General features: G+C 48.3%; 1 protein-coding gene across 2 annotated transcripts in view; it reads left to right on the plus strand.

The window, feature by feature from the left end:
* PNPLA1 (patatin like domain 1, omega-hydroxyceramide transacylase) overlaps nucleotides 1-24438 on the plus strand; it is a 50642-nt gene that overhangs the window by 4345 nt on the left and 21859 nt on the right. Inside the window, exons 1-4 of one of the 2 annotated variants that reach the window (XM_060615327.3) lie at nucleotides 19782-20365; nucleotides 21350-21582; nucleotides 22726-22791; nucleotides 23982-24191. In XM_060615327.3, the coding sequence (XP_060471310.3) occupies nucleotides 21430-21582; nucleotides 22726-22791; nucleotides 23982-24191 (429 nt within the window). In that variant the 5' untranslated portion in view covers nucleotides 19782-20365; nucleotides 21350-21429. Of the gene's footprint in view, nucleotides 1-19781; nucleotides 20366-21349; nucleotides 21583-22725; nucleotides 22792-23981; nucleotides 24192-24438 lie in introns of those variants that run through there. The other variant, XM_060615326.3, reaches the window with a different exon arrangement.

The raw sequence follows: 24438 nt of genomic DNA on the forward strand, positions 1-24438 counted from the left end.
ATCTTTTCCCATTCCGTTGGTTGCCTTTTAGTTTTGTTGGTTGTTTCCTTTGCTGTGCGGAAGCTTTTTATCTTCATAAGGTCCCAGTAGTTCATTTTTGCTTTTAATTCCCTTGCCTTTGGGGATATGTCAAGTAAGAAATTGCTACGGCTGAGGTCAAAGAGGTCTTTTCCTGCTTTCTCCTCTAGGATTTTGATGGCTTCCTGTCTCACATTCAGGTCCTTTATCCATTTTGAGCTTATTTTTGTGAATGGTGTGAGAAAGTGGTCTAGTTTCAATCTTCTGCATGTTGCTGTCCAGTTCTCCCAGCACCATTTGTTGAAGAGACTGTCTTTTTTCCATTGGATGTTCTTTCCTGCTTTGTCAAAGATTAGTTGGCCATACGTTTGTGGGTCTAGTTCTGGGGTTTCTATTCCATTCCATTGGTTTATGTGTCTGTTCTTGTGCCAATACCATGCTGTCTTGATGATGACAGCTTTGTAGTAGAGGCTAAAGTCTGGGATTGTGATGCCTCTTGCTTTGGTCTTCTTCTTCAAAATTACTTTGGCTATTCGGGGCCTTTTGTGGTTCCATATGAATTTTAGGATTGCTTGTTCTAGTTTCGAGAAGAATGCTGGTGCAATTTTGATTGGGATTGCATTGAATGTGTAGATAGCTTTGGGTAGTATTGACATTTTGACAATATTTATTCTTCCAATCCATGAGCACGGAATGTTTTTCCATTTCTTTATATCTTCTTCAATTTCCTTCATAAGCTTTCTATAGTTTTCAGCATACAGAGGTTTTATATCTTTGGTTAGATTTATCCCTAGGTATTTTATGCTTCTTGGTGCAATTGTGAATGGGATCAGTTTCTTTATTTGTCTTTCTGTTGCTTCATTATTATGCACACTCATCTTTTAAACCACTATGCTTCTTTTTGTTGTTGTTGTTGTTGTTTTTAAATGTTTATTTATTTTTGAGAGAGAGAGAGAAAGAGAGCGAGTGTGGGAGGGGCAGAGAGAGAGGGAGACAGGATCCGAAGGGGGCTCTGCACTGACAGCAGACAGCCCGACACGGAGTTCAAACTCATTAACCGTGAGATCACGACCTGAGCCAAAGTCGGACGCGTAACCGACTGAGCCACACAGGCGCCCCAGAAATATGCTTCTTCTTGACAAAGCAACATCAGGGAGTACGGATGCCAGTTGTGTGGATCCTGGGGTCAGGGAAGTCTGTCTGAGCAGGTCAAATTTGTGCATGGACCTGGAGCGGGTGAGGGAGCCAGCTGTGAGAATATCTGAGGAGAGCATTCAAGAAAGAGAGACAAGGGACTTGTGCAACATCCCATCATCAATTAGAAGCAGAACAAGAAGGAGGACTCCATTTCCTGAGCATCTTTACCTGAGGACTCCTTTCTGTGAGCATCTTTACCTCTTTCCGTATATATTCCATTAAGACTATATCATGGCTCGCTTAGCCATTCCATTGATGGCACAGTCAAGTTTGTGTTATAAACACGTCAGTGAACATCCTTCTTTGTGTTTCTCATGCCCACATCGAATGTTTCTCTAGGACACGCATTCCCATTAACGTTACCAGGCTTGACTAAATCATTCTCCAGCAGCATGTGCGAGTTCTAAGTTTCCCACAACGTCATCAGTTCCTGGTATTGTCAGACCTCAAAGTTTTAAGTCAATCTAATGCGTGTGAGAATATATCACATTTTATTTTGCTTATTTAATTGTCATATCCTGATTGGTCGTAATGTTAAACATCTCTGTGTATTTCCTGCCCACTTGTGTGCCCTCTTCTGTGACTTACCTGCCTGCTTGTGAGCTTTTCCTGTTTTTTTTTTTTTTCCCTACCATCATCTTGTTCTCTTTAACTTGTAGTCGATGTTCTTTACACAGTCATCACATGAATTCATGTGCCAGTTACAGACATTACAGCCCTTTTATTCCACTCCGTGGCTTGTCTTTTTATTTTAGGATGTCTTTTGTCGTTCAGAAAATGTCACTTTTAACACAAATGTTTCAAACTTTGCCTCTTATAATTTCTGTTTTAATATCTTTACTTCATTACGATGGCTTCTTCTACATTTCCTTTCAAAAGTTCTGAAGGTTTTTGCTCTTCCGTTAATCCATTAAAAAAATCCTTAATTTTATTTTGTGGCTAGTTTGAGGGAGAAATCAAAGTTTCTCATTGTTTTGCCGTGTGAGAACCAATTTCTCCACACCATTTACAGTCAACCCTCTTCACACTGGTTTGAGATGCTGCCTCTGGCTTACTCAAGCTTCGGACTCTCAAGAGTCTGTCCCTGGCGTCTCTCTTCTCTCCCACTGGTGAATTTGTGCATTTCTGCACTACATCTCACTGTTTTCATCACAGTAGCCTTATTATATACGGCAACGCCTCTCCTCCTCTGCTCCTGTTCCAATTTCTTCTTCAAATATTGCCTCTGTTATTCTTGACCCCGCTTTTCCCCTTGGGAAAAGCTCTGTTGGGATTCTAACTGAAATTATATCTTCCCATTTGTAAATATAGTCTCTCTCTATTTCTTCTGGCCTTTAATGCCATTCAATAAGGATTGTGTATGTCTTTATTGAATTTATTAGTTTTTGTTTCTGTGAAATACGGGTTCTTTCTTCCTATGGCATTTTCTAATCTAATTGATTATTGCTGATATAAAGGAAGGTTGACTGTTTTTGACGTATTGAGCTGGTTTTGAGCAAACGTGCGAACGTTCTTAATAGTTCCAAAAGTCTGTTGGTAGATGATTTCATATTTTAGGTGCAAATAATCACTGTATCACCATGTAACCAGAGGTTAGTCTCTCTTTATTTTTTTTTTTTTTATTTTTGTGAGTTTATTTTTGAGACAGGGAGAGAGAACACGAGCAGAGGAAGGACAGAGAGAGAGGGAGAGAGAGAGAATCCCAAGCTGCTGTTGGGTCCATGCTGCCATTGCCAGGCTCGATGGGGGGCTCAGCGGAGGGCTTGAACCCCCACACCATGAGATCATGACTGGAGCTGAAACCAAGAGTTAGATGCCACTCAGGTGTCCCTGAGGTTTGTCTCTTTTTTAGAAAATTCTTCAACATGTGGCACGCGGGGCCTCTCTCCTCCGGGTCACATTCCCTCCTCTTGTTGCCAGCCTGTGCTTTCTGCCCCGAGATTGTATGTTTTGTTCCTGGGAAAGCCGAGGCAGCAGGGGGTCCATCTTCTGGAAATGTGTGCCAAGCTCTGTGATAGGACCGATTTGGGTTACGTGAAATTGTTTGTAAAACCACTTAGCACAGTGCCTGGTTTTCATTAGTGATGCAGTAAAGGTCTATGTTCATTCATTCATTCATTCATTCAACAAGTGTTTGCTGAGCCTATGCTAGGCTCTACAGAGGACACAGACATATAACATAAAATGAAACTCTGCCTTCACCCTTAAGGAACTTATTTATAGTCTACTTGGACCTAAGGGCAGCCAGCAGGTAGGTATAACACAGGAGAGTTCCAGCTGAATGTCAGAAAATTCAAAGGCATGGGAGTGCAGAGGAAGGGGGCAACGTCTCCAGAGATGCCTCATGGAAGTGGCATCTGAGGTGGTGTCTGAAAGGGGAGGAGAGAGGCACCTGGGTGACTCAGTCTGTTGAGTGTCCTGCTTCGGCTCAGGTCATGACCTCATGGTTCGTGAGTTCAAGCCCCACATCGGGCTCTCTGCTGTCAGCTCAGAACCCTCTTCGGATTCTCTCTCAGCCTCTCCTCCTCTTGTGCTCTCTCAAAAACAAACATTAAAAAAGAAAATGGTGGGGGCGCCTGGGTGGCTCAGTCGGTTAAGCGGCCAACTTCGGCTCAGGTCATGATCTCGCGGTCCATGAGTTCGAGCCCTGCGTCAGGCTCTGTGCTGACAGCTCAGAGCCTAGAGCCTGTTTCAGATTCTGTGTCTCCCTCTTTCTCTGACCCTCCCCCGTTCATGCTCTGTCTCTCTCTGTCTCAAAAATAAACAAAACGTTAAAAAAAAATTAAAAAAAAAAAAGAAAAGAAAAGAAAATGGTGAGGAGAAGTTCCATAGGTAGGGGATAGGTTGGGCAGGAGCCGGGGCTTCTCGTGAGGACCTCAAATTGCATCACAACAGTAACACAGCAGGGCAGGGGGGAAGGGGATACCTCCAGGGAGTGGTGAATGGTGCAGGTTGACTGAGGTCAGGGGCCATGTGCAAGTGTCAGAGAAGCGGCTTTGGGCTCAGCAAGAGTTGTCCAAGATGGGAAAGGGCCGCTCCGGAAGAAGGGAACACCAGCCCTCTGAGAGACCCACCTGCCTGCCCGATTGCTGCTCCCGTGGGTCCCCTTTGTTTGGTGCAGTCACAGAGATGACCTGTAGACCCAAGGTCTCCAGATTCCCAGACTGAAATGCACAGGGAGAAATACCGTTTATGTTATAATCTCATGTACACGTAATTCTAAAAAAAAAAAAAAAAAAAATGATAGAATGCCATACTCTAATGTCATAATTTCAATATTCTCTTCTAGTCATTAAAACAGTCTTCCCCTCAACTGCACATTCAGATCACCCGGGGCGCTTTTAAAATGCCCGCTGCCCATGGGGCACCTGGGGTGGCTCAGTCGGTTAAGCGTGCAACTTCGGCTCAGGTCCTGATCTCTCGGTTTGAGAGATCAAACCCCGCGTTGGGTTCTGTGCTGACAGCTCAGTGCCTGGAGCCTGCTTCGGATTCTGTGTCTCCCTCTCTCTCCCCCGATCCGGTTTGTGCTCTGTCTCTCTCTTTTTCTCAAAAATAAAAACAAACGTTAACAAAAAATTTTTTAATGCTCACTGCCTAAAACAAATTAAATCACCATCCTCCTGGGGCAGGGGCGGAACCCAGGCACCAGTGTCTATCCAACCCCCAGGGGATTCCAGTGTGCAGCCAGGGTTGAGACCCAGTGAACTTTGGAAAACTACCTCCCTAAGACTCTGTGAATGTCTGACCAGGAGGCAGTGGAAATGGCTGGAGCATTTCGTATGGAAACCTGTAAAATGCCCATCACAGTACTGGCCTAATGAAAATTCTCTGTCCGATTATTAATGGGGAATGGCTTTTTCCATTCAATTTCCATCCATTCTAGAACATTTTAGTTATCTCCAAAGGAAACCCAATATCACCTCTGAATTCCTACACCACCACCACCCCGCGCCCCCCTCCAAGTGCCTGGCAACCTCTAATCTACTTTCTGTCTCTGTAGATTTGTCTATTCTGGACATTTCCTATCAATGGACTCACACAATGCGTGGTCTTTTGTATTTGGCTTCTTTCATTTAGCAGAATGGTTTCAAATGTGTCCATATGGTCACATGTGTGGTTGTTTCATTCTTTCTCTTATCCAATATTCCATTATGTGGATATAACACATTTTATTTATTTATGTATTCACTAGGTAATATACATTTGGGTGTTTTTACTTTGGGCTATTATGAATAATGCTGCTATAAAAATACATGTACATTAAAAACACTTATTAATAACTTTTTTAACAAAAAAAATTTCAAACATGTTGGAGAAAGGGCAATATCATGGACACTCACACCCCCCCCCCCCCCGCCCCCCGGCCAAGAACCCATCCTGTAACTTCAATAGTTATCAGCATTTACAACCTGGGTTTCATCCAGAGCCTCCCCACCCAGCTTTGCTTTGTTTTGTAAGTTGCATGTAGCCTCACCAGGCTTTGTTTTTTACATGAACGTCTCAGACCATGTATCTCCGTGCAGAGAAAGACTGTGAGTCTGAGGAAGCCCAGGGGCACGGAGGCGGGTCGATCTGCTCACACAGCACAGACTGTGGGGGCAGGCACCTGCTTCAGTGGCTGTTACGCAGCATCTCCTAGTGGGTGAGAGGAGGGACCATGAGCTCATCAGGTGACTTTGTTTTGTCCTCTAAAAGTAATTATCTTCCTGGGGCACCTCCGTTGGCTAAGCATCTGATTCTTGGTTTCGGCTCAGGTCATGATCTCAGTTTGTGAGTTTGAGCCCCACATTGGGCTCTGCTCTGGCAGCGTGTAGAGCCTGCTTGGGATTCTCTCTCCCTCTCCCTCTCCCTGCCCACCCCCCCCCACCCCCCCCCCACCGCTCAGAGTCTCTCTCTCTCTTTCTCTCTCCCTCTCAAAACAAATAAACAAACTTAAAAAAAAATTTTTAAGTAATTATTTTCCAAGCACTGTCATGCTGCCTTCTCAACCCCCAACCTCTGCCCCAGCCCCCACCACTCCAAACCCCCAAACCACTAAATAAAATATTAAAAGGGTGGGACTCCGGACCAGGGCTAGGATTGGGAGCTTTTCTTTTCAGTCCCACGGTATGGAGTCTCAGGATGAGTCATATCCCTGTGCCTTTGCTCCAGCTGTTCCCTCTCTGAGGAATGCCGTCCCTTCTTCTATCCCCATGTAACGTCTCCCCATCCTCCAAGGCCTACCTCAGACATCACTTCCTCTGAGAGTGAATCCTGATTTCCTTCTTGCTCCCACAGCCAGAGAATAGCCCTTAGCTCAAACGCCAGAATCCCCATGGGAAAGAGCACCTGATTAGGCATCAGGCCCTCTGGATTCTGAGAACCAAAATGTCCTAGAGGCAGATCATCAGCCTAGCTTGCCACACACATTGTTTTCACCTGGTCTTTCATGGTAGGGTTCAGTAAGGAGGGAGGTGGGGTTCAAACCAAAGCTGGTGTGATCCCAAGGTCTAAACTCTCTCCTTTCCCGAGGTCTAAACCCTTCCTTTCCCCCTGGGCCCAGGAATCCACTCAGCAGTGAGTGACCTTGGACCAGCCATCTTGAGCTTAGCTCAGTGGCTGTACAATGGGAGAGAATCAGGCCTGCCTTCCCCTCTCCACGGCCTGGCTCTGGGAATCACAGTGGTTCCTATGAATGAGCTTTGCCAACTAAGGGGTTGATACTATAGTTGCTTTGGTTGGGATAGCAGAGGCTTCAGCAAGACAGAAGAGCATTGCTCACTTATGTGACCTTTTGCATTCCAGCCTCCCAAAGCTAGTGTGGTTAGCTTTGGGACCACAGAGTTAGGACCAAGCTTCCTTCCATTGTGCTGCCTACAGTCCAGTAGGGCTCCCCATGATGTCTTTATTCCAGCTAGGTGGGGAAGGAAAAGCGGAGGGCACACCTCCTCTCTTTAAGGGCAGGCCTTGGAGGTGACACACATCATGTCACCTTACATCCCATGGATCTGCACTTAGTCACGTGACCACATCTAACTGCAAAGGAAACTGGGAAATGTAGACTTTATTCTGGGAAGCCACGTGTCTGGCTCAAAACCGTAGGTTCAAGTCCCAAGGAAGAAGCGGAGAATGGATGGTGGGGACAATTAGCAGTCTCTGCCACAACGACCATAACTGGAGACATGGCAATGATGGAAAACTCAGTCTCGGCCTGGGACCAAGACCCTGACTCCATAACCACCGGGCCAAGTCCATTCTGTTGGCTGGGAGGGCCTCAGCTCCGAACCATCAGTAGGCTGCCCTCCGGGCAGCTGAGGGTGTGAGAACCTCAGTCCTGCTACAGGGCCCGGACGGTGCAACACAGCAGCCATTACACCCTCTACCTAAAATGGCTTTCTGGTTTTCTCTGGAGAGATGTCACCTTCTTCCAAGGTACCTTCCCATTTTACCCCACTGGATCTCTTTCCGTGATCTCTCATTTGCCCATAGAACCTGTCTACCTGTTCTAGCACTTGATGGTAGACGGTCTTAATGATTTCGTTTCGAGGGCTGTGTCTTGTTTCATCAACTAGCTGGTTGAGCAATCTGAGATTTTATGAGTCCCGTGGCTCCACAAACTGCTTGTCAAACAAGAAATGCTTGATAAGCTCCCAATGATTGCTGGCTGTTGGCAGGCATGACGTTGAACGTGTTTTTGCAATTTCTATCTTGGAGTCTACCTGACTCTTAGATAAGTTTCTGCATTTATGCAGCTGATTAGACTTATAATACTAGAATTTCATAGAAGGAAGGTCAGTGAGTCCAACTTTTTCATTTTACAGATGATTGTATTTAGACTTTGGGAGAGGAAGTAACTGGTTGGAGGTGGACCTTGCTTTGGCCAATGTTTTCCAAACTGTGTTCCGAAGAACCCCATCGATCTATGAGAACAGGGGAGGTTGAGGGGAGGGAGGAGCCAGGGAACAGGGAGAGGACACACACAAAAGCCCTGGGACCTCCCCCCAGCTTCAAGAAGTATAGTCCCGGGGGCGCCTGGCTGGCTTAGTCGGTTGAGTGTCCGACTTCAGCTTGGGTCATGATCTCACAGTTTGTGGGTTCAAGCCCACATCAGGCTCTGCGCTGACAGCTCAGAGCCTGGAGACTGCTTCAGATTCTGTGTTTCCCCTCTTTCTCTGCCCCTCCCCCACTGGGCTCTGTCTCTCAAATATAAAGGAACGTTTAAAAAAATTTTTTTTGAAGTATACTCCTGCTATTGTTCCATTCTTCTTAAAATTTCATTTAGAGGAAGGTTCCAATGATTGATTGATTGATTGATTGATTGATTTTTAAGTTTGAAAGCCACCGTTTGAGTCTAATCCACTTAGTGTGCAGACAAAGAAGTTGAAGACCAGGATCTGGCTGAATTGCAGTGATAAAATAGACCAGTCATTGATTCATTCCAGGTTCCAGCAGTGAACAAAACAGCCGTCTGCCCTCGTGCAGCTGACCTCGTCCTGATGGAAGAAGCCATGAATAACCAAACACATAGAAAAACATCAGCGTGCATGCTCCAAGGAGAAAATAAAGCAGGAGAAGGGTGTGGCAAACGATTAAAGGGTGGATTAAAGGGTGAGGTTTCAGGTGCGCTGGTCGGGGGAGGCCTCTCTGAGGTGGAAGGAAGGGAGGAGGAGCCACGTGAGCTCAGAGAAAAGAGTGTTCTGGGCTGAGAGCCCCGAGGAGCAAATGTGCTTGATTCTCAGAAAGGAAGGCCCGCTGTCCTTCTGCACAGGAAGTGGGCTTCCAAAGGCCCCTGCAGGGCACATGGGAGCACCAGAGGGACCCTGCCCCACATACATGGCACGGCAGGACCCTTCCACGGAGATGGAGTCCACTACAGGTGTCCTGGTCTCCCTCCCACCTGCCATTCCAGTGACCAAAGGCCTCCTGAGGCCCTGGAGCCAAGGCTGAAGTTATTGTCATTGGCAGGTGGCCAGGTGTGTTCCAGACGGTGGGCCCACTGGCCCTCAGGGGCCTGTACTGGGAGGACAAGACCACTTTGTGAGAACCTTGGCCCTGGTGACTCCTTTCTTGGGTCAGTTGAGGAACAAGACCCCCGGGGGTGGTGGAGAGTGCGGTTCCCACGAAGGAGGAGGTTGGGGCTGGCTTTCCGGCTCTGCCACTCATCACTGTGGGTCCTTGGCCGGCCAGTGACCTGCCTCCCCCTTCGGTTTTCCCATCTCTAACTTGGGGGTGCGAGCACATCCTTTAGCCATTACAGTGAGGGAGAAGGAAGTCATGGTGTTCCTGGCACAGTGCCTGGCAAAACAGGTCTTTGATGAAGGCATGTTGAGCAAAGGGAAGAATCAGTACAAAGAAAATTCTCTTGAAATAGAAAAGCATAGGTGAAGCAGCATTTTTCACATTTCACCGAAGAATGTCCTAATGAACTTATTAAACTTATTGAAACAAAGATTACTACCTGGGTAGCTTACTTGGTGGAGCATCCAGCTGTAGCTTTTGGCTCAGGTCATGATCCTAGGGTCATGGGATCGAGCCCCTTGGGCTCCACGCTGAGCATGGAGACTGCTTGAGAGTCTGTCTGTCTCTTTCTCTCCCTCTCTCTCTCTTAAACAAAACAAAACAAAACAAAACAAAACAAAACAAAACCACACACACACAAAGATTACTAGACTCCAACCTTGTCCAATTAATTTTCTTTTGAGAGAGAGAGAGCGCGCGCAAGTAAGCACGAGCAGGGGAGGGGCAGAAGGAGAGAATCTCAAGCAGGCTCCACACTCAGCACAGCGTCCAGCACGGGGCTCGATCCCATAACCCTGGGATCATGACCTGAGCCGAAATCCAGAGTTGGACGCTCAACTGGCTGAGCCACCCAGGCACCCTCAATATTTTTAATATTTTAATTGTGAGCTCATCTGTACAACGACTTAGTGGTTTGTTTTTGGTTTTTTTTGCAAATTCTGTGTGGCCTGGGCAGTGACAGGACCCAACTGAGCTGGTTTGCCAGGCCCTGGCCAGGCATCCCTGGGTTCTCACCCACTCAGGATCAATTTTCATGGTCATTACTCTGGTAGGCTGTGTCAATGCTAACTGTAAACCACATGTAAGGCAGGCTTGGGGGGCTTTGAATTTTTATGAGAGACTATCTTTTCACCCAGAGCCCTGGGCAGAGATAAGCTACTGACACCTTTCACTGGTCCAGCAGTTATCGGAGTGTCCCGACTTTAAGGGGGGGTCTCAGTGCCCCTCACACAGCCCAGGACTACCGCCTCTGTGACGCCAGTTTCTGGTCTGATAACTACATTACCAGCTTTCTTCTCATGGCACTGACTTTCAGTTCCTTCCTTTCTTCCCCTTCTTTCTGGTGAGTTCACCTGTGTCTCACAATTTTGTTTTACATCCGGCTCTCTGTTGTTATGGTTATTCCTGAAGCTGGAAAGGTTCCTGTACTGCTGCAGTGGAAAGTCTCCCCAAAGTTCTTTAAGACCAGAATGAGAACCTCCATTTTTTCCCGTGCGTGCCCGTGTATGTGTCCCCGCGGGCGTCACGCTTGCACGCGTGCGTATAATGTGCACGTGTCCCAGATGGAACCGGGAGTTCAATCCTGGCTGCTGGGTGCGCTTTTGGAATCAAAATGTCTTCATCAGAAATCATCCCCAGAGTTACTTATCTGCCCAAGATGGCAGCACGGGCCGTAAAAAGTACTCTGCCCTGATTCATGTCTTAGTGTCATGCTATTAACAGCTATTTATCAAGCACTTAGAATGTGCTCAACGCCTTGCATGAATTATTTACTCTCATCTTGTCACAACCCCACGAGGCAGACACTGTATTTCTACCCATTTTAGAAAGGAGGAAACAGGTATTTGGAGAGATTAGCCAACTTGCCAGGGTTTATACAACAAAACCAAGACTGAGCTCTCTCTTCATTTCTACCTTCTCCGTCCTCGTAAATCAGGAGCTTAGGTGTTGCTTTGCAAGCGACTCTACAGCTTTCCTGCCAAACTCTGCGGCTAGGCAATCATTTGCACATTGGTTAAGAAAATGAGATCAAATGACATGATAAGTGCAAAAAGGACTTTTTATAAAATGCTAGAAATGACATCACTGCATGGTGGTTGTAACTCGCACTACCATGTTGAGATCAGGATCTTTTAACTCACTCCAAGTAACGTGTTTGATCAACCGAGTGGATAAAAGTTCTTTTTCTCCCAGTCTTCTGGACTCTTTCTTTTTTTTTTTTTTTAAACGTTTATTTATTTTTGAGACAGAGAGAGACAGAGCATGAATGGGGGAGGGGCAGAGAGAGAGGGAGACACAGAATCCAAAGCAGGCTCCAGGCTCTGAGCCCAGAGCCCGACGCGGGGCTTGAACTCACGGACCGCGAGATCGTGACCTGAGCTGAAGTCGGACGCTTAACGGACTGAGCCACCCAGGCGCCCCTGGACTCTTAAGTTGAAGAGAATTGAATGGCAAATCTGGTAAAACTCTTTGAATATGTTGGTTACACCGTAGAAACATCTAACAATTTGCAAAGCAACTCAAGGGGGTGACAGCCTGCAATCCGTTCCCCCCCCCAACATCAGCAGGCATTAACTGAGCCCCTGCTGAGTGGCGGGCACTGTGTGCCTAACAGTCGTGGTCATCTGTGTGTGTGTCTTTTTTTTTTTTTTTTTTACTTCAATTATAATAAACTTTTTTTTTTAATTGTATTTAAATCCAAGTTAGTTAACATACAGTATAATAATGATTTCAGAGTAGAATTTAGTGATTCATCACTTACATATAAACACCCCGAGTTCATCCCAACAAGTGCTCTCCTTAATGCCCGTCACCCATTTAGCCCATCCCCACCCCCACCTCCAGCAATCCTCAGTTTGTTCTCTATATCTAAGAGTCTCTTATGGTTTGCCTCCTTCTTTGATTTAATCTTATTTTTCCTTCCCTTCTTCTATGTTCATCTGTTTTGTTTCTTTTTTGTTTTAATGTTTTTTATTCATTTTTGGGAGACAGAGACAGAGCGCTAGCGGGGCGGGGGCGGGGACGGGGGGAGCCGAGAGAGAGGGAGACACAGAATCTGAAGCAGGTTCCAGTGTCTTACTGTCAGCACAGAGCTCAACACAGGGCTCAAACCCACAAACTGTGAGATCATGACCTGAACCGAAGTCAGATGCATAACCAACCGAGCCACTCAGGTGCCTCCTGTTTTGTTTCCTAAATTCCACATAGGAGTGAAATCACATGATATTTGTCTTTCTCTGACTGATTTCCCTTTGCATAATACATTCTAGTTCCATCCGTGTTGTTGCAAATGGCAAGATTTCATTCTTTTTGATCATTAAGTAGTATTCTATTGTGTGTGTGCGTGTGTGTGTGTGTGTGTATACCACATCTTTGTCCATTTATCAGTCAATGGACATTTGGTTTCTTTCCATTTTAATTCTGGAATATTGCTAGATTTACAGAAAAGTTGCTGAGGTTGTACAGATAGTGGGATATGTCCTTCACCCAAGTCCCCCCTAATGTGAGTGTCTTCATAACTATGATGTGCTTGTCAACACTAAGCCATCAACACTGGTACATCATTATAACTATAGATTTTGCCAGTTTTTTCTAGTAATGTCCTTCTTTCTGCCCCAGGATCTAATCCGGGATCCCTCCTCGCATTTGGTGGATCCATTTCTAAACCAATTCTAAACCAATTCCACAAGGAAAACAGGCAAACAAACAATAAAACCTCCAGATCAGTTTGACTCCCATCTGACTCAGGAGTTGACCTGTTGCTCCAGCTCTGCCCTCGTGAAACCACCCTGTAAGGAAGAATCTCCTTCTTGGCCCCAGCTCAGGGCCTTGTGCCCATCGATGTGGGGGCAAGAATTAGGACCAGGCTTGACAGAGAAAATTGCCCTGTGGTTTGCTTTCTCACAGCTGGAAAGATTCCTGTCAGTGCAGTAGAAAAGAGGTTCTTTGATTTCCTTCTTCAGCTCATCATTCATTCATTCACTCATTTATTCATTCATTCATTCATTCATTTTTCAAGTTTACTTATTTTGAAAGAAACAGAGAGAGAGAGAGAGAGAGAGAGAATGAGAGTGGGGGAGGGACAGAGGCGGGGGGGGGGGGCAGGGTAGAGAGATTCCCAAGCAGTGTCCACACTGTCAGCGCAGAGCCTGATGGGGGCTCCAACTCAGGAACCTTGAGATCATGACCTAAGCCAAAATCAAGTTGGATGCTTAACCAACTGAGCCACCCGGTCACCCGTCATTCATTCATTTTTAAAAAATGTTTATTAATTCTTTCAGCAAACATTTATTAAGTTCCTACAGCGTGCCAGGTACTGAATTAAGTGCCGAGGGCATAATGGGGAACAAAACAGAAATAGTCCCTACTTATGGAACATTAAATAATTTATTTATTCATTCTTGAATACCTTGAATACTAAGTGTTCAACACTGTGCTAGGCAGTATGGGGGAAAGGATATTCTTAATACAGGCCTTGTCCTCAAGGGATGCAGCTGGCCAGAGACACAGGACAAGCCACTCAAGACAGCCTGATATAAACGGTGTGGACAGTAAGGAGAGACAGAGAGCTAAAAGCGAGGGTGAGCAGGGAGGGCTTCAGGGAGGGGGCTGGACTTAAGGGTGAGGTCTGTATGGTCAAAAAAAAAGATGGGGGGCGGGGGGTTTGGCGCCTGGCTGGCTCAGTCCAAGAGCGTGTGGCTCTTGATCTCAGGGTTGTGAGTTTGAGCCCCAGGTTGGGTGTAGAGATTACTTACAAATAAAATATTATATTTTTTAAAAAGTGCGTGTCGAAGGGAAGTAAGCAGGATTGTGCACTTGTGTTTACCCAGAAGAGTTGAGACAGACTGCCCCTGAGGAGGGGCTTTGGGTGTGGGGATAGAAAAACATATATTTGAAGGTGTGGTTTGGGATCCGTTGCTCTAAAGGGAAACTTCCTGTCTCCCGGGGACATCTGAGCCCTTAGGAAGTGTGCCTAAGCTAAGTCCCAGAAAGGCAGATCCTAAGAGCCTTCGTGAGAACCACCCCCTTGCCTCACAGTGGGAAGTATGAGGCTCTGAGAGAGGAAGCGGTGGAAAGCACACAGGCTTTGGAGGCCTAGCTCTGCGGCTTTCCAGCTGTGCGCCCTTGAGCAAGTTACTGGTGAGCCTCTGTTTCCTGCGGTATAAAGAGATAACCCTAGTACCTACCTCAAAGGAGTCGTGAAGATTAAATGAGACAATGAGGCCTCAGAGCCCGGCTCAGCCCTCAGCACCAGAAAGTGCTAAGTGTCAAATGTGCTAAGTGTCATAAACGAGAACACTGTGGTCTCAAGAGAACTTCAAGACTCCCATGACATAGATTAGACATTTAATGAAAATAAAATGTATTTGGAGAGCTTCAAAAAGAAAAGACTCCTATGACATGGATGGAGAGAGCTGACTCTCCAAAGTCTCGGACAGCGGGGGCAGTGAATGTCTCCAGTTGGCAGAAATGAACTTGCGTTACCGTGGTTTGGAGAGAGGGAGACACAGGTGTTCCTCCGCAGTGGCACCCTAATTTGAACATCTCTTGAATGAGGAGATATTCAGGGATGGCCTTTTTTCTGTTTAGCAGAGACTCACTTGGAGGTCTTTTGACCCTGCTCCCCTTCCCACCGCAACACACACAGAAAACAAAACAAAACAAAATACAAAGTAAAACGAAACAAAAACAACTTTTAAGACTAGTGGGTGACAAGTTCGCAGCTCTTGCACTACGGTAGGGTCCCCTCAGTAGTGCAAGGAGAGTCTGTAGGGCGGGATAGGCCACAGCCTGGAAAGGGGACAATACTGGTTTCTACCTTGGAGCAAGATCCCGAAGAGACTTCTGGTCCACCACAGAAAACAGAGAGAAAAGAGCAGAGGCAACGACCCTGAGAAAATTCTGAGGTTCCAGAGAACTTTCTAGATACATTCCCTCTCTGCCTGTTTTATCTCCAGTCGATCAGTAGATCCTTCAGTGACAAGTCAGGGAGATTGTGCCTGGATTCTGGGAAGAGGCACACAGGGGCAGGGTGAGGCCGCAGTCCTGGAAAGACCCCCATGGGTACCTTGACAGGAACCCAGGTATGAACCGCAGGAAGGCACTGCTGTTTCCATGGCAACCTGATATAAGCTGATATGAACTTTTAAAGCCAATTTAGTAAACTCTTCGGGCTAGAAAAAGGTCTGTGTGAAAGATTGTTATTATCCGTAGAAGAGTATTGGCTTTGAGGTTTTGTTTTTTTAAGTGCTTACTAGGTCAGAGTGGTTTTGCCTTTGGCAAAAGCCTGTAATGCATTCAGAACAGAGTAGAAAAATGTGAATTTTCTCACACATTCTAGTCCCAGTTTCTGTTAACATAGACTGTGGCCTATGGGATATCCATCTTTATTCATTTCTCTGTCCATCCAACCATCCAACCATCCAGCCATCCAGCTGGATTTATTGAGTGTCATCTTTATCCTGGGCTCGATTTCTAATTCGGAAAATAAGAGGATTTCGTCTGGTTTCGTATTTTGACCTAGGCTCCTAGAATCTTCGGCTGCTTTCAGCAGCCTCCTTCCTAGGGCGGGATGGGGCGATTGGGCAGGGTCTGAGACCCCACTTGGCTTCAACCTAGAACAGCCCTGTTTCTAGCTGTTGTATATATCGGATTTCCGCTTGAGGTGTCTTTTGAATAAAGGCTCCCCGACTGAAAAATCGCTGCCCCAGAAGGTCTCTCTGGATCTTCCAGTGGCCACGCTGCGGCTTCAAGCCAAATCGTTTTTCAATCAATGCCCCTGCCGTGTGGGGTATGGAAATAAAAAGGTGAATAAAACCAGGGTCACTACCCCTCAGGGGCACGCTGTCACTGTGAAGAAACACTGAGATCTCAAGTGCGAATGGGTAAATGACTGTTGTTAAGATAATAGGAATTTTTATTATTATAGTGCAGTCGGGCAGTCAGGATACACCCACAGGGATAGGCAGCCTATAATTCAGCCTACAATTAGGGACCAGGTAGGAGCTGCACACTCTCAGGTGCTCCATGCAGGGACTCCGAGAATTGCAGGGCTTTCCTGGGAACGCAGCTCTGCTCGCCGCCGCCTCCCCTGGGGCTGCTGCGCCGCCCGCTTCCCCCCTGCTTACCGCGCCCGCTGCTGGGAAGCACGGCCGGCGGCTGGGGGGGGAGGGGGGGGAGATGGGGGGCGCCTGGCGGTGATTGGCTGAGCCGGAGGTTGCTAGGCTACCAGTCCGCGGGAGACTGGGGCCGCTCAGTCCCATCCTCCACCGCAGATCTACCCCACGCTGCCGCAGACCCCATCCGGGCACCCTGTGAAGGAGATCCCCAGCAGTTTAAGTTGTCGGCCGCCACGTGCCCATCTTTCTAGGATTTTTCACTTAGCAAGAGGCCGTGTGGAGGAGGGGAAGAGAAGCGGGTTTATTCTCGGGGCACCTCGGATAAGCTGCTTCTCTCTCTGGACCTCAGTGCCCTCCTTCGATTCCTGAGGTTCATTCATTTATTCATTATGCATGCATGCAATCATGTTTATTAAGTGCCTACCGTGTTCCGGGCACCATATCGGGCGCTAGGGACGAAAGGATAAGCCAGATTGAGACCATCCTTGGTCTCACAAAGAGATGGGGGAGGGGAGGGGGGAGAGGCATTAGATTTAAGCAAATACATAAGATAAACATATATCTTATTCCTTCCTCCTCAGTGATACTTCTAAGCCCTGCCCCTTTTCCCTCCTAAATCTGTAGAGCCCCCCAAGTTGGCAAGAGAGGGAGAGAGTGTGGATAGCAACAGCACTACATTACAGCTGACCTAGCACCTTACTGCACCATGAAACAGAGGCACACTGTCCCGTCTCCACGGTGTTTTTACTTTGCTCCTTTGCATCCAAAAGTGAGCCTGAGCCCACCTCGATAAAGATGTGGGGGCAGGGATCATTGTCCCCAGTTCAAATGAGAAAGCCGAAAGCCAGAAACATCAAGAAGACTTCTCCGTGGTCACAAGGAGAATTCCTGGCATAACTGATAGAGCAAGTACTCTGTGCAGGCACCTAAAAAGCGATCTGCCTCATCACAACCCAGTAAGGTAGTATTATTCCCATTTGATAGATTCTAAAATTGGGACTGGAAGAACTTACTTGACTTGCCAGTGATGGCCCAGATAGTATGTGGCAAAGCTGGGATTTTGACCACATCTCCCTGGCTCCACAGCCTGCCCTCTTTCCAAGAAATGGATCTGGTCCTAAAAAGAGTAAAACGACTCTCTGAGTGGCTAAGACCCGGAGTAGCTTCCAAATGCCCTTCAAAACCTCCCAGTCCCAGGATCTTATGTATTTATTTTTCTATTGAAATTCTTGGCACGACAGATGCATAAAATTTGGTCAATTGGCCACAGTTATCAATACCGTTGACCCTGTTATCTATCCATCTCTCTGGGATGACCTTGCCTTCAGGCTTTTACTAGGTAATTAAGTCAAGTAGCTCTTCCCTGGGAGCATCTCCAATGCTTGCTTTTCCTCCCTGTCAGGTTTTTATGTTTCTTTGTTCACATACTGAATAAATATTGAACGCCCATCAAGTGTCGTGGGCACTTGCTTGGTGGGCAAAGGTGAGTATGGCCCATCCCTTGTCCTTGAGGCGTTTCCAGCTTCTAGCAAAGGTTTCTGAAGGGCCTTCCGCAGGCGGGGTGCAGTGATAGGCCTTAGAGAGGCGAGGACCATAAGGATCTTCCCCCAAAGAATCTTCTTCTTGGCTTGGGAGACAGACTGCACTTAGATAATAAAAGGTGCGAAAGGAGGTGGGAGGAAGCAGAAATGAATGTGGCAAGTGTGGGCTGGGGTGGGAGAGCCAACCTTGAGTTTCCTGTGGTGCTGCTTTTAAATCCCATCTTGCTGTGGTCAGTGTGGGATACTGTGTCTCGGAGCCCAGCAGACTGCAGCTTGGAAGGAGGCCTTTAAATGGGAGAAGGTGCTGGAAAGTACAGAGATAAAGAAGCAAGCTAAATTTATCCCTCCTCCCAGCATCCAGCAATTGCTATGCTAAACACTTGACTCTCTACCAGCAGAGACTTGTTTAACCAGAAGATTAGTTGCTTCTCTCTCGGCTGGGAAAAGAGGGAGAAAGAAGGGAGAGAGAGACAAAGAGAGACAGAGAAAGGGATGGTCAGAGATGTTGACGACAGGGACACACACAGAGAGCCCTCGAAAAGGAAACAAGGAGAGGCAGAGATAAAGGCATCCTTTGCTATACAGTCCCAATGCGCAGCAAGAAAGAAGGTTAAACTGGGCACCCGAGTGGGAGAAATCAGACAATCTCCTGTCCCCTCCCTCCCTGGCTACATGATTCTGGCTTGAGCACTGCTGATTTCAAGACAGCGCCATTTTCAGATGTCAGTATATTGGAGAGGTCTATACTATTTCTATTATCTCAGTCACTGCTTTGTCCCCGTCACCCATCACCACTCATGAAGAGCTGAGAGTAAGCTGTAAATGGATAATACACAAATGCCATGATTCAAATAAGCATTGCAAGATGAAACATGCATGCCTTTGACCTAGCATTCCCACCTCTAGGAATTTATCCTAAAGAAAATAATTAAGAACAAGACATAGGCGCGCGCACGCACACACACACACACACACACACACACACACACACACACACAATTAGCATGAGATTCTTCACTGCAGCATTGAAAAGCAAAGAAACATAGAAAAGCATAGACAAAGCAAAGAAACAAAATAAATAACCGACCCCTACTGGGGACTTCCTCGGTAAATAATGGTACAACCTTACAAAAGCTTTCCACGCTGCGTGTAAATTGGGTTATAAATAGGTACTTACTGATGTGGAAAGACATGATTTATTAGGTTAAAAAAAACCAATCAATTACAAAATAATGTATATTATATGACTCCATGTATGTATTCTTATAAGTAGAATACATGTAATAAAATATATAATCCGGGAAGACATAAACTAGATGTTAATCTCCGGTTGGAGGGATCCCAAAACCCTTCAATTTTTATCTCTTTGCTTCTCTGCATTTTTCAAAATTATTTTTTTTCCACGAGGAACATGTGTTTCTTGTGCAATGGGAGCAAATTTTCTTCCAGCAGTCCCAGTGAGCATCTCCTGCCGGGAGTTCAGGTGTGTGGGGGCAAGCTCAACCAGGGGTTCCTGGCCCACAGGCGTTGTGGGAAAGGCCACCAACCCATGCAAGGCCACTCAAGCTGCTCATTGAAATGGCATGCCCCCACCCTGGTTTGCCTCCCCATCCTGACTGGTCTTGTGGGCGAGAACTCTGTGACCTAGCCTCTTGGCGTCCAAATGCGTAGTCACTTCACTACTGGTGAGCTGGCCATCGCCCTCCCTTGAGGGAAAACGCTGTTGGTACAAGTTGTTGGCACATGGTAAAGCCGGCCTTACCAAAACTGCAGGGCCTTCCCACCTGTCAGGAGCACCCTCCCCTGTAAGAGGGTGACAGCTACGATTCTCTGTCGCTCAGGTCAGTCCCTACTACACATATGCAGCTGTGATTCTGGATGTCGGTGGGGGGAGAAAAGAAGGCTGTCACCATGGCAACCCAGCTGGCTCAGCCTCTGGGATCAGTCCAAAGCCCAGGGGAAGAAGGTGGGGTTTAGAGTGGAAGCAAACACTGCCTGGCTGTCCGACCTCAGACAAGGCACTTAGCTTCTCTCTGCCTCAGTTTCTACATCTGTAAAACGATGCTAAATCTCTTTATCCTATCCACCTCCAGGATTAACGGGAAATAATCTCAACTGTAAAACATGAAGGTGTAGAGAGTCCCGAGCTTTGGTTTGTCTCTAAATTGCTGTGTGTAACTTTGGGCAAATCACTTAACCTCTCTGTGCCTCCTCAGCCGCTCTGTTTGTAAGTAGGAAAATAATATCCACCGCGATAACTCCCCAGATATATTGCCGGGCACCCCCACAAGAATCTAAGAATCTCCACGTTGGAAGGAATCTTAGCACTCACGCAGGAATCTCTTCGATAAGTCCTCTGACTGAGGTACTTGCCCCACCTCTGCTTAATTACCTCCAGGGCCGGAGAGCTCCTAACTGCCCAACTTCCCAAATGCTATTTCTGCTTCCGATTTTGCCAGAGGGTTTGCACAGAGTAGACATTAACAGCAACTGGTGAGTAACAGGTACAGGCCCGGCTCTAGAAGCTTGTGGCTTAGTGGAGTGGGAGCAGGATGGGTTCTGGGATCTAGGTTAAAATCCCACTTTGTGCTCTCGCCAGGGCGTTGACCTTGGGCCAGTTATATTATCTCTCCAAGCCTCGGTCTCCGGATCAGTAAAATGAGGTTGGAAATACCTACCTCATAGTGTTGCTGTGAGAATCTGGCAAGATTGCAGTTTCTTTTTGAGCTGACAAGCCTAACGTCCCCAGGGGAATTCTGGAGACAGGTTACACCTTTCTCTGCAATCCCCTGAACAACACATCTGCCCTTCAAACCCCATCTCGCATGGGTAGGTCCTTACGCAACCTGTTCTTCCCAGAAGGAGGGAGAAGGTTCCTCTCCCCATCCCGGAGACCTGGCCTTTGTACTCCACACCTCAGGGCCTTCTCTCTCTCACGCCTGTACCAGGGGCTATAAAGGGAAGATGACGCAATTGTTTCAAGACAAAGTTCGCCTCAAGGCCAGTGCCCCTTCCCTGCTCACAGATTTAGTGGGCACTAAGCAAGTGTCACAAGGTGTCACTTGGTGAAGGCTTTCCACCGTATCAGTGTTTTAAGAGGAATCTCACCCAGGGCAAAAAGCCCCTAAGACCCCAGAAGAATGTAGTCCAGTGGTAGATTTCCAGATGTGGTGACTGGACGCAGGAGAAAACAGTGCAGGGTAGGAAAGCGGTCCCCTGCCCTCGATATGAAAGGAGGCAGGATGCCTGGGTCTAGTTCTGCCATTGACTAGCCGTGGACTCTCTGGAGCCAGTGACTTCATTCTTCGCGCCTTGTTCTCCTCCTGCGCGGAACGACAAGCCGACTCTGGGGACCGGCCCTGCTTCTGAATTCTAGGGTTTCCCATCTGTTGGAGACGGCGGGAGGTGGCATAGTCATCAGCGACCCCTCTTGTCCAAGAGCTGCTGACCGCCGGCTCCTCTCTGCTTCCTCCACAGATGAGTACCTCAGGGTCCTCAATGTAGGTGTGGCCGAGGTGAAGAAATCCTTCCTGGGACCCTTGTCCCCATCTTGCAAGATGGTGCAGATGATGAGGCAGTTTCTGTACAAGGTCCTGCCTGAGGACTCTTACAAGGCCGCCACGGGGAAGCTCCACGTGTCCCTCACGCGGTTCACAGATGGAGAGAGTGTCGTGGTTTCAGAGTACACATCCAAGGAAGAGCTCATCGAGGCAAGGGGCGGGGCCCAGGGTGTGGGGGCGGGGCCCAAGGAGTGGGGCCCAGTTTGTGGAGACGGTCCCCCATTCTGTCGCCTGTCTTCCAACGGCCCTTGACAAAAAGGTTGAATTATCACCCAGTGGGGCATCGCTTCGGAAAGGGCACTCTGTGCACTGTTTGATGCTCATTAATATAAATTTCAGTCATGAATGATTACTGTTGGACAGCGCTGTGGGTCTGCCCAATTTTCAGGACAAAAGGGTTAAGGGGCCCCTTCTCCGGGCCCCTCCCTCTGTCCCATATCTCCACCCCCTTCTCCTCTCCTGAATACAAGGCCCTGCCACCCATCCTCACAGCCCCACACTGGCACGGCCATGATCGTGGCTGTGGGGGAATGAATAGGCAGTGGGTGTGGACACCTCCTCCACCTACTTCGTGTCCCCCTGGGTTTATTAGCACTCAGCTCTTCAAGACTTTTCTCTCCAAGCCCTCTTCTATCAGCTCCACTCTTACTCATGCCAACCAGAGCAAACCACAGAAAGCAGGCCTCTGTGCCTTTGCACCTGCGGTGCTCTGCCTGGGATGCCCTTCCCTCCTTCCCAGCTCACTTCACCTGCTTGACAAGACTCCAGTTGCTCTTTCTGGGTACGTTCCATCATCACCAGCCTGCCCCACACTCCCCTGGGTTGGATACTCCTCTTTTGGGGCCACAGTGCCCTGGCTCATCTCCATCGCGGCACCTGTCTCACCATGTACTGTCATTAGTAAATGACATGCTTACTCTCCCTCGATGGGCATTCGTTAAGGGTGGGCATCTCACCCTCCTTTGATTCCAGAGCCTGGACCTGGCCACACATACATGAATGGTTGTTGGGTTCCACTGGATTCGTAGAGACATGGTGCTAGAAAGGACCCTGGAGGTCACTGAGGCGGCTCCCTCTCTTTAAAGCTGGGATATTGGGCCCTGACTACCTAGTAGGGTAACGAGGACCCAGCTAGTTAGGGCCAGGCCAGGAATTGAACTCGAGGCTCTGCTCCCCAGGGCAGTGCGTCTGCCTTGGATTTAAGAAGGGCCAGGATGGTGGTGACCCAGAAGCCTGCTGGTGAGCCCTCCCTACCCAGCTGCCAACGTGTCTCAGCCCCTTCTCTCCCCACAGGCACTCTACTGCAGCTGCTTTGTCCCCGTGTACTGCGGCCTCATTCCTCCAACTTACCGGGGCGTGGTGAGTGCTTTGGCGTGGGAGGGGGTGAGCCAGGACCCAGGGGTGCCTCAGGTCCCTATGGCCCCCATCTGGGAGGGTTGGGGGTGGTCTCAGGATTCAGTGGAAAGACCAAGAGTTGGAGAGATTCTTGTGTTTTTCTACTTAGAATTCCCAGTGTAGACGGATTTCTGGGGCTTTAAGATGAACTTCCCCTCCCTATATCGGGCTTCACTCTGGACCACCAACCCATTATTGAGCCTGGCTAGTCAAAACTCCATAGGCTTGCTGGATTTTCTCATTCTTGACAGAGAATGTAGGATACAGATCCTGTGATATTGGTACCTGGAACAATGGGGACCTTTAACGTCATCTAGGCTAGTGCATATGAATCACCCAGGGAGGTCTTGTAAAATAATGCAAAATCTGATTCACTAGGCCTGGAGCCAGAGACTCTGCACCTCTAACCAGCTTCGGCTGATGCCAGTTTTACGGGTCCAGGCCCCACCCTCCGAGGAAGAGGGTCTAACTCATGCCCCCTTCTCATTTTATATAGAAAGAAAATAAGACCCAGGATTCAGCTAGTGGATGGAGCACATATTACATGTCAGCTGGGTACTTCCCAGGCACCCCAGAGAGTTAGAGCCTCAGGATCTGTGGTCCTGTGTTCATAGTTGAGGAAACAGAAGCCCCAGGAGGGAAGGGAAGTGTGGTGGCTGGTGGCTAGGCCATGATCGGGGGTGCCCTGGAGAGTGCTGAGGATACCTGACCTGAAAGAGGGAGGCAGTGTGGACCCACGGCGGTCTGGAGAGACCTGCACGGACCCACCTTGTGTTCACCTTCTCAAAAGGCCACGGGAACAGGCTCCATCCCCAGGGCCCCCTTCAACAGTTGAGTGGTTCAGGTGGGGTAGCCTGGGAGGGGAGGTGTATGGAGGAGCATTTGCTCCTGCTCTATCCAGAGTATGGAAGGCCTTCTCCCCACAGAGGCCTGGGAGCCCCACCTCAGCACCACTGAGACGGCTGTGGGGACACAGTGTAGGGACAGAGCACTGGGCTGGGAGTTTGGGGGCCACCGTGGACACACCACGCACCCACCTGGACCTGGGTCTCAAGGTTTGTCCCAAGGGATCCATTTCCTGGGTGTACTCCCTGGGTGGGGAAGAGGACCTCTGACCCCAGATGAGCATTTATCACTCTTCCTGCCCCCCATAGCGCTACATCGATGGGGGCTTCACGGGCATGCAGCCCTGCTCCTTCTGGACCGACTCTATCACCATCTCTACCTTCAGCGGGCAGCAGGACATCTGCCCCCGGGACTGCCCCGCCATCTTCCACGACTTCCGCATGTTCAACTGCTCCTTCCAGTTCTCCCTGGAGAACATTGCCAGGATGACCCATGCCTTGTTCCCGCCAGACCTGCTGGTGAGAGGACAGACGTGGAAGGGAGGAGGACTGGCGGAGGGGGGCAGGGACTGGTGGTGAGGACTGGGAGAGGGGGGCAGGGACTGGTGGTGAGGACTGGGAGAGGGGGGCAGGGACTGGTGGTGAGGCCTGGGAGCCAATGGGGCCCACACAGCTCCATCTACGTCTCCTTAAACTTCCTTCTAAACCTGATTCCTGGCCTTGCCACGAACCAGCTATGTGAATGAGACCCCTAAGTGCTCCCAGT

The sequence above is a fragment of the Panthera onca genome, chromosome B2 (genome assembly GCF_046562875.1).
Source record: "Panthera onca isolate mPanOnc1 chromosome B2, mPanOnc1 haplotype 2, whole genome shotgun sequence".
Taxonomy (NCBI): domain Eukaryota; kingdom Metazoa; phylum Chordata; class Mammalia; order Carnivora; family Felidae; genus Panthera; species Panthera onca.